Genomic DNA, 10,060 nt, shown 5'->3' on the forward strand with positions numbered 1-10,060 from the left:
CACCATTGTATATCTAGAAATCAGGATTTGATTCATCAGGAAGAATCACATTCCTGAGTAGGAACAAGGTCAGATAATTTATTATCCCTCTAAATGGTTAAAATCAGGTAAGGTTATTCTGATTCTAGATCTGTGACTAGTACCAATTTCCATCTTGAGCCAGGCCTATATACCCTTAAAAAAAAGAGTAAAATCAAGCAAATTGAGCACATCATTTTATTGGAATGAGCTGAAACAGAGTGAATCTTTGCAGCATCCTGCTTGTCAGTTTTATTTTCAGGACTCTTCAGCTACAGACACTCAGCCATGATGACACGGAGGTCGAGGGGAACAGTTCAAGGGTAAAAAGTATTTTCATACACTCCAGGAGCATGAACACACAGTTGTTTCACGCAAACAAAAACACACCATGACTTACAATGCCATGGACTGTACACAATCTCCACAAACATCTCGTCCACCTGTCACCCATCACTGTCACCAGTGACTTGGTTGCGCAATAAGTACAGTATTTAATGCTAAAGGTACTTTGTATCGTAATACAGCATTGCAAAAGGATTCGCAAAGTTTACACACACTTTGCTTTTGTGATGGTACATAATTGTCTAGGTCACCGTCATGCTTCAAATTGTCCATAATCTGAAATAAATGCAAATATTGTAAACTCCAAGTCAAACTCTTCCTACCAGACATAACACTTCTGATAAGTGAAAACATAAGTAAACTGAGAAACAAATTGTTAAAATGTTTTCTACCTCAAATGACACTGTAAATACAGTATTTCATTTCTAGTACAGTGAACGTGTAGTGTTAACTCATAAAAGACAAACCATACACATACAATATATTTTGCTAACTTTATAAGACCTTTGAAAGGAGTGTTTTCAGAACTTTTGAGAGTCACAGGTTGTGTTTACACAGGCAGTCCAATTAAGATTTTTTTGCTCTACCAATTGGTCTTTGACCACTCACATTAGATCCTTTCCCAAAAATCATCTGATCAGTCAAAAACAATTAGTGAAAAACAATCAGAATTGGGCTGCCTATGTAGACTGCCATAGAGAAAACCTTGATCACTAGTGTGCATTATATTTCATACAGTAGTACAATCACTGTGCATCACAATACCCTTATTCCTCTTATGTATGGTTTTACTGTCTTGATTTCCCATAAAGACTTCAGGGTCTGTGGATTGATATGTCATTCAACCTAAAATACAGTGAATTAATGTATTACGTTCACATTAAGTCCTCAAACGAGTGGAGACCTATTGAATCAATCTCTGTAACCAGGTTTCTACGATAATTAACATAACACCAGTCTGTTTGGCCATTTTTCCACTCCTGTCATGCTAAACATATATCTTTGGCATATGACACAGAGTACAAGGAGTGGAACTTTAGCTAAACAGACTGGTAACCAGGCTAACACAACAGTATCATTCTCCTTGAACTGTATAGGAACACACTGAAAACAGAAGAAAAAAAACATGCCTGCATATTCAGTCAACCCTTGACTTGACTCATCCTGGAACTCTGGTTACCGTTTTGAAATGTAATTTCCAGGTAGGGGTAGGAACTGGGAAGCGAGACCAAAATGAACCGTTCTAGACCCAACATAACATACATACAGTATCAGCCTAAGGCACTGGCTATGCAGAGCACAGCAACTACCAGGGCCATATTCTTTAGGCAACAAACAGAACAAACAGGAATCTGACTTAAACAGCGACTACCTTGAACATCTCCAATAAGAAACACTATTTTTTGCAAAATGTTTTGCTACGGTGTGCCCTAATGAATACAGCCCAGGTGTGACTCAGTCAGCCCCTTCCCCTTATTAATCCTTATTACAACATCATGTTCCTAACACTGATAAACCTTAACACCAATTCCTGGCAGGGGAAAGCAGGTCCAGGCTTCTCAATTAGCATTTCATTTGAACACTTAACACTTTGGTATAAGGGCCTTGTAAAAACTGCATAACACGTTCAAAAACAAATGCATGATGCTTAGTAGCTTAGATAAACAACTTAAGGTCTGTTGACATACTAGCTTGCCAATTGAATTGTACCTACAAGTATTTATGAAGTGCCTGGGGGCGTATCATATACTGATTATAAGCATGTTATGAAGTCTTTAGAAGGGCCCTCATGGTGAAGTGTTGTCGTTTTGACAACACTGACTGAAAGACACCAGACATATGAAGACATGCACGCAAAGGACATCTTGATGAAAACACTTTGCGCACAAAATTATAGTGCTCACATTGAGACACTAAAATCAAGCTTGAGCCCGGTTCGAGATACAAAAGTATATGGTTTTGCTCCTTTCCATTCAGTATTGCAGGAAGTGACTTGATTTCACAGGCGGGTGTTAAACACCTGTTGATAGTGTATAAGCAAATACCAAAAATACATTAAGTACAAAATGAAAAAACATAAACTAATTAATAACAATAACATTAAGTTCATCCATTTTAGTGTGGTTAGTGATACATCTACCCGCTTAGCAATATATATAATTTTCCTTGTTACGTCAGTGTTTTGTTTTAACTATGACCAACTATGATTATATATAAACGGTTTAATATACTTGTATAAACCTGTTACACAGTCAGTGCACGACAAAACAAAATATATTTTAAAAAACTATGACCATGGTAGCCGTAGGGGTTTTCAGTGAGAAACGACAGACAAGGCCCTCTAAATGATTAGTCTTCTTCATACATAATTTTCGGAATATTAACACTAAAATGCCACAAGGAGTTTGAACTACCCTGGTTTACCTCAAACAGGTTTCTGTAAAACATTTTCAGGATTAGTATTCACATCCTACCTAAAATTGCGCATGCACAGAAACTAAATCTTTCACGCCAAGGGAGGTTTAAGTTGAATGCAGGTATCTGAAACGACGATTGAGAACGTTGCTTGAGAGGAAACTGCAGCAGCCACAGAAGCATCACTGTATATACAGCGTAGTAAGTAAGAAGGGGGTCGGGGTTAGATAGCCATCTCCCTATGTCAGTGGAAACCCTGGATGTTTCCCCAACCCCATGTAAAGTCCATCCCTATGGTCAAACGGAGACAGGGGTGAGGGGGTCAGTGGGAGTGTGTCGTGGCGGACGGTCTGGTCATCACAGGATGAAGAAGAGAATGATGACCACAAACAGAATGGCCAGTAGAATACCAATAGCACACCACTGTCGCCTGTCTGCAAGAGAAAGAGAGAAAAACAGAGCGAGCGGAAAAGAATGCGGGTGAACTGTATCAAACAATGAGAGAAGCAATTGACATTTTTCTTGCTATCAGACATGTTCAGGCATGAGAGGTCCAACTACTAGGAATTCATGTTCTATGGAGAATACCATGTCTTTCGACCTGAAATATTCAACTTCAAAGTTGCAACTTGAACGTTGCAAAGAAAACTAGCAAAAAGCACCAGGAAAAAATAATACAATAAAGTACAAATATAAAACCCTAAGCGCAGGTAGCGCTAGTGGGGAGGCAGGTAGCCCAGTGGTTAGAGCGTTGGGCCAGTAACCGAAAGGTTGCTAGATCGAATCCCTGAGCTGACAAAGGAAAAATCTGTCGTTCTGCCCCTGAACAAGGCAGTTAACCCACTCTTCCTAGGCTGTCATTGTAAATAAGAATTTGTTCTTAACTGACTTGCCTGGTTAAATAAAAAAAATGTATTACATTGTCTAGGGCAGTGTTTCCCAACTCCATGCCCTCGAGTACCCCCAACAGTATATATTTTTGTTGTGGCCCGGAGAAGCACGCCTAATTCAACTTGTCAACTAATCATCAAGCCCTTGACAAGTTGAATCAGGTGTTTTTGTCCGGGGCCACAACATAAATGTGTGCTGTTGGGGGTACTTGAGGACCGGAGTTATGAAACACTGGTTGGTCTAGGGGCCAGGGAAAAGTACCGACTGGATATCCTGACATAACAAAATGACCCGATTTCATTTGACTCCTTGTCTCCTGAGTTCTTCCTGTTGGAAGCTTCCTGAGAGGGTTTCCTTATAAGTAGGTGCCACCATTTTTTATACGTGGGTGGGTGGGGGGGGTCCTTTCCTTCCTCTTCAGCTGCTGATCCTGGCTGACTCCAAGTTGTCTTGCACAGACATTTCCTTAAACAGGAAGTTAATGACTGGGCCTTCTCTCTCAAGTCAAGCATATATCCTCTTTAATGACCACCCATACATAAGTGGCCTGATATTAGGGAACATCAAAAGACATCCACAACAATACTACACCGCCACTTAAGTAACCTCTGTAACTCACATCTCCAAAAGTTGCAGACTTTGATAACTTGCAGTAGTGGAGATAGTTCCTGAATTTTGAAGTGTATTTTTAACCAAGGTAGAATGGTAGTGAATAAAGAGACTATGCTGCATTACTTACCAGTGGTCATGTTGGAGACCTTGGCCAGCTTCTTCATGACGTTGTCCAGTCTGGAGTGGGTACTTTCCATCTCATGGGAGAAGTCATCCAGCATACTACAAGAGAGAAGACATGCTGCTTTGTAGATACCAGGAAAGATATAAACCCGTATTGACAAAGTGTCTCAGAGTAGGAATGCTGATCTAGGATCAGGTACCCCTGTCCATAATCTTATTCATTATCATCCACAAGTCTAAACTGATCCTAAATCAGCACTCCTAGTCAGACGCTTGATACATATGGCATCTGATGATCTGTGCAGACCTGAAACTCTAACACTCATGTCATTGATTAATGTTGCTGTGGTTGTGTATCAGTGGATGTTTACGTACACTGTCTGTTCGTCCAACTCCATGCCAATCCTTTCAGACATGTTCTTCAGCACCCCGATGGTCCCAGACACCAGCTCTAGCTGGTCATCCTGCTGCTCTGCCATGAGCTGACACACACACGCACGTCAACGTCGCTGAATTATGTCACATTATTCATTTCACACAAAGTATGTTGCAACTGATACAACTGTAAAAATATAAATAAAATTATTCCTTTTCAAAATAATGTAAAATACAGCACCTAGTAAGTACAGCAATCAACATAGGTGTGTACATAAGCATGATTTTTTTTTATTAGCTATACCTGCTGCTGGGTTTGCTGCTCCTCAATGAACTGCGAGTTGGCCGTCCGTAGCTCTTGGTCCAGGCGGGTGTATTTGTCGGGTCCCGGTTGCCAGATTGGGCCTTGAGACCCACTGTCCCCTAACAGAGCCTGAGGGAGAAGTGGAGCAGCAATGATTACATAGGAGATCTGCTGAAGTATGTGGACATGGTCACTCAACTGAAATGGTGAGGAGTATCCTACCAATACAAATTGCACTTACTCTCTGACAAACGCTAACGGAGGCTGTTTGCAGTGTCAACGATCAGATAAAGCAGTACGCAACCTGCTGATCTAAAACGTGCTACACGTTTGAGAAGTGCATTCCGTCATACTGCATCATTACATGCACAGTGACAAACAGTAAAAAAATTGCTTCAGTAAGATCTTAGCCCAACAGTTACATAGAGTTACACACCTGTCTGTTTTTCTTGTCGGACATGGCTAGGGCTGTCGGACTGGACATGTGGTCTTTCATTTCCTGAAATAGAACACAGCATTGAGATAAAACACAGTATGTTCAATAACAGGATGTAATAATAAAGGCATGCACCAGCCATCATATCCAGATTGGCTGATAATGGCTATAAAGAAAATACAACATCTATAATTATTAGGGGTCCTAGCACTGAAGGTTCAGGAACCATATTCTTTTTGATAGGGTTACTGCTGCTTCCAACTATATGTGTGCGATGGCTACTGCAAGTTAAACTAGAATCCTTCCCGGGCCTGTGTGCCTTAGGCCTGACTCACCTTAACAGTTTGTCTGGTGCTTGTGATGAAGCCTTTCCGTTTGGTCAGCTCCACTGCATCCAGATTGAACTTCTTAGGGTTCGATTCAACAATACTTGCATTTACTGTTAAGGAATAGTCTATTCAACAAAGACATGATAAATAATCAAATCATTTTACTCTCTATGAAGATTAAACTACTACACTTGCAGCATGCTGTACTCTTTAAAGTACTGTATTCTATTCACAGATGAAGCACGGTTCACAATGTTTTGATAAACCAGTATATAAGCAAGTTAAACTAAGAGTCATTTTATGTTGAAAGGATATTGATGGTCTCATCGAGATCTTCCAGGTCCCAGTCGATGGACCGCAGACTGTTTCTCAACTCATTGGTGGTCCAATCCACCTCCTCCTTGGAAGCACCACTGGGATCCAGCAGCAGCTCGCTCCATCTATGGTACAGCCCTTGAGCAGTGTTCACCGCCTTCTGGACCTCACTGGAGATTTGTTGAATAGAAAAAGACTATAATAAAAAGTACATCTACAGTATCGAGCTACCTAAAGCACATAGAAATGCAATACTAAGAGGTAGCCCAATATTGGACTAAAGGAGCCTAACGTTATACCTTATAGTCCAAGGACCTGACATGGTCTGTTTAGAAGCAAATTTGCTTGGGCAGACAAAATAGCCAAATACACTAATCTTTATTTTTTATTTTATTTAACCTTTATTTAACTAGGCAAGTCAGTTAAGAACAAATTCGTATTTACAATAACGGCCTATTCAAAATTGCGGTAAGGTTCTAGAAATATAAAGGCCTTTACTTTCATATTACAACTGCAAAATATACAGTTACTATACACTGTTTTAACACAGTTGCAGCCGACAGTATTTTTCAGTGACAACGTTAGTGGCGTCCATCTTCCGTTTACACACAGGTGTTAGGAGACGCAGATAGCTAATTAGCATAGGTAGTAATATGTCTTCCGTCTGTTTTCCGTAAACACGCGGAGATATGGCCATGTGGGAACAATAACCCTAGGAAGGTGTGTATCAATTTAACCGTTTTATTTTATTATCACCGATATGAAAGATAAGGTCCATATGCTTCCAAACCCGTAGCGCTCTCGATCTGTTTTAATGTTAAGACCAAGCGTCATGGCTCTTAACAAATTACAATACCTACATAACTAAACGTTTTCGTCCAATGACTTAAGTTAGCTAATTTGGCTACTGTATGTGTGATGTATTGGAACTAAGATTCATGATCAAGGCGGGATAGCTAAGCAGTAGCTGGCAAGACATTAAAGTTGACATAACGTTAGTCACAAAGGCATATTAATATAACCACACATGCACTATTACATCAACCCATATATATATATTTTTTAAGTAAATTAGAATATTTGCCATAGCTGTCGATCTTATATTAATCATCCAACAGTGTAACGTTAACTAGCTAACGTTAACGTTACCTCAGTGAGGCGGGCAAGTTAAACGTTAGTTAAACGTGACAATAAACAACAAGCGCCACAAAAATGCAAATTGCTATCCATGCCTCTCACCATTGTGACAGCTGGGCTGTGAAATACGAACGTAATTTGCTAACTGACTAAACAGATAGCTAAGCTTGCTAACTACAACAATTCCCCTTTGTTCCAAGCTAACGTTAGCCATCCTTGCTAAAGCCAGACTTGATGGCAAACTTGATACTAGTAACAAGCTAACGTTATCTGATGAAGCCTTGGCTACTTACCCTTTGACGACGAAGAACGGATCTTCCATAGACATATTGCTAAATAATTTACTGCACTACTAATGTTTAAAACTCCTATACACCTTCGAGAGACATGCCTGACTTGTTGACTGTCCAAAACGAGGAGCCCTGCGTTCTGTTTACATAGACGTTAAAGCCATGTTTACATGCGGGCAATCCGACTGCAAATGAGGGAGTTCTATTAACCTGAGCCGTGGTGCACCGGTCTATGGCCCGTGACTTGAACGGGCAAAAGCGGCGAGGGAGGAGCGCCATTCTCAAATCGAACAGTCCTACCTATGGTTTGAGTGGTAAGGCTAAAGCAAAGCAACCAACCGCAGACGAAAGTGGAGGAGTGAAGTCGGGGGAGTTGCATCAGCTACAGCCGAAAGTCAGACACTGATGTGGTTTTCCAACATCAAGACTCAGTGCAACATGGCAGTGTTGCCATAGTTTGTAATGTCAAAATATTTTGTTTACCCAAACCCCATATCACACACCCACAAACTGTAAATATACAGTGTGTGTACATTGTACTATCAATTGGCGAGAGAGACTCATATTACATTAATTTGTACATTTGAGTTGTGGCAATATTGCTTAATTTTTCCACAATGCAGGCGATGGTTGCAGCTGGTGAGGAGCAACTGCAGAAAATTGCAGTTGAAATTGCATGACCCTTAATCACATGGTTGTTGTAAAATTAATGTAGGGGCAAATCGGACAACTTTTATCCCCATAATGCAATACACTTTTGAAAGGCGATTTGACGAAAGTGATGAAATCGAACGCGCCCCTAATCTGCTCCACTTGGTCATGTTGTCAACAGTGCAGTATAGTGCATCATACAGAAACATACATTGCTTTTCCATAAAATACGTTTTCGAATTTTCTTTTGGAAGGCAGATAAAGCGTTTTTATCAAACGCAATCACTTTTACATGTGAAAACACTGAATCGTGCTACTTCTATTTTGTTTTTATTTAATAGTGTTTTATTTTATTTGTATGTTTTTCCATTGCCAAATACTTCATTAATTGATTCGTCTCCCTCGCATCAGTCACGTGTCATTTTTAAAATTGTTTTATGTCAAAAAAATATCTATATATATTTTTTGCGTCACTCAGGTCTCTCCTTTAAATTATTCCCACTCATTACTCCACAGTTTAAAGGTAGACTCAGTATTATGACTTAGATCCAGAAAGTCAACAACATGGGTAAATGTCCTCAACAACTAAAGGTGTTCACATGCTTACCATCCTGGAACAGTTTGTGCATATATTATGAGAGCATTTTGTGAAGTTTTTGTTAGTTTTGATCTTAGGCAATGTATTTTTTTTGTCTGTTAGTGCATACAAAACATTTTCTAGAGGCAAGCCGAAGTCGGTAGTTGAAGTCTATGCCCCTTTATCGGGGGATTGGTCAACAGTAGGGATCCTTCAATGAAGTGTTTGTTGTCATTCAAGGAGAGATGAATAGTTTTCATCCACATTTTTTCACTTGAGAAATACTGCACCAAACATTTTAGTTAAATGTACAATTGCGTGACTAAGTTCTCCTTAGCAAAAACGTCAAAATGAATGACCAATTTTTTTTGTTGTTCTAATTTTCAAGTGAAGGTCTTTTAAGAAAGTATACAAGCACACTCTTTCGGTTCAGCAAGGCGCCAGCCAAACCGAAGCATGCTGATGCCTTAAGAGCGTTGAAGCATAAGGCTCAACTTCTCCACTGTTTTGGTGTCCTGGCTACCACGCTATAACAGTGTGAAGCGAACCCATGCATATATGCAGATACTGTGTGTGACTGTGTGAGAGTGTTGCATCTTGCTCATCTCAATGGGCACGTTCGACATTGCAGCAGGCTTTATAGGCGAGTCGAGACTGACTGATCTAGAAATCACCTTGCATCATAAATCACTTATCAATATTATTTGTAGATCAGCCAGTCAGTCAAAATGTACCCATACAATACGGTGCTGCTCGTAGGAATGTCATTTAACTGAGTCTACCTTTAATCTAGCCTGGCTGTGTTACTTTTGTTGTGAGCTGACTTCACAGTGTGTTATGAAGGTCAGTTTGCAAGGGATTGGCACCTGAACTATGTACATATGTAATGTTAATGTTAGCTAGAAGTATTTATCTTTAAAGCCTAGCTATCAAATCACTCATTACACTGGACATTGTAGATGAGAAATCACCTTCAGCAGGTAGCAAGCTATCAACCAGACGGTCACTAAGTTCGTATCCCAGGTAATGGGATAATCTGGTGGGGCACTGACAACTGAAAGGTTCTATCTCCAGACATTGTGCACTTGAGCAAGACACTTAACCCCTATAACTGCTCCAGCTACAACTGATGTGCAATTAAAGAGGCTTAGTTTGTTTATCTCAAATTTTGGCTTGGGTTTTGCCTGAATGGTTCACAATCTGTAGTTTTAGGCTAACCATACAGTATAGGCTTTTTCTCAT

At 40.0% G+C, this 10,060-nt stretch overlaps 1 protein-coding gene across 1 annotated transcript; it reads right to left on the bottom strand.

The window, feature by feature from the left end:
• Positions 1 to 202: 202 nt before the first annotated feature.
• LOC129810994 (syntaxin-6-like) lies at positions 203 to 7,812 on the bottom strand. Its single transcript, XM_055862056.1, has 8 exons — positions 7,594 to 7,812; positions 6,164 to 6,333; positions 5,855 to 5,949; positions 5,520 to 5,582; positions 5,084 to 5,212; positions 4,780 to 4,886; positions 4,409 to 4,503; positions 203 to 3,212 (listed from the first exon to the last, which is right to left on the bottom strand). Exons 1-8 carry the CDS (start codon positions 7,626 to 7,628, stop codon positions 3,136 to 3,138), a joined length of 771 nt encoding a protein of 256 aa, XP_055718031.1. The 5' UTR covers positions 7,629 to 7,812; the 3' UTR covers positions 203 to 3,135.
• Positions 7,813 to 10,060: the final 2,248 nt, after the last annotated feature.

Source organism: Salvelinus fontinalis, chromosome 14 (genome assembly GCF_029448725.1).
Source record: "Salvelinus fontinalis isolate EN_2023a chromosome 14, ASM2944872v1, whole genome shotgun sequence".
Lineage (NCBI taxonomy): Eukaryota > Metazoa > Chordata > Actinopteri > Salmoniformes > Salmonidae > Salvelinus > Salvelinus fontinalis.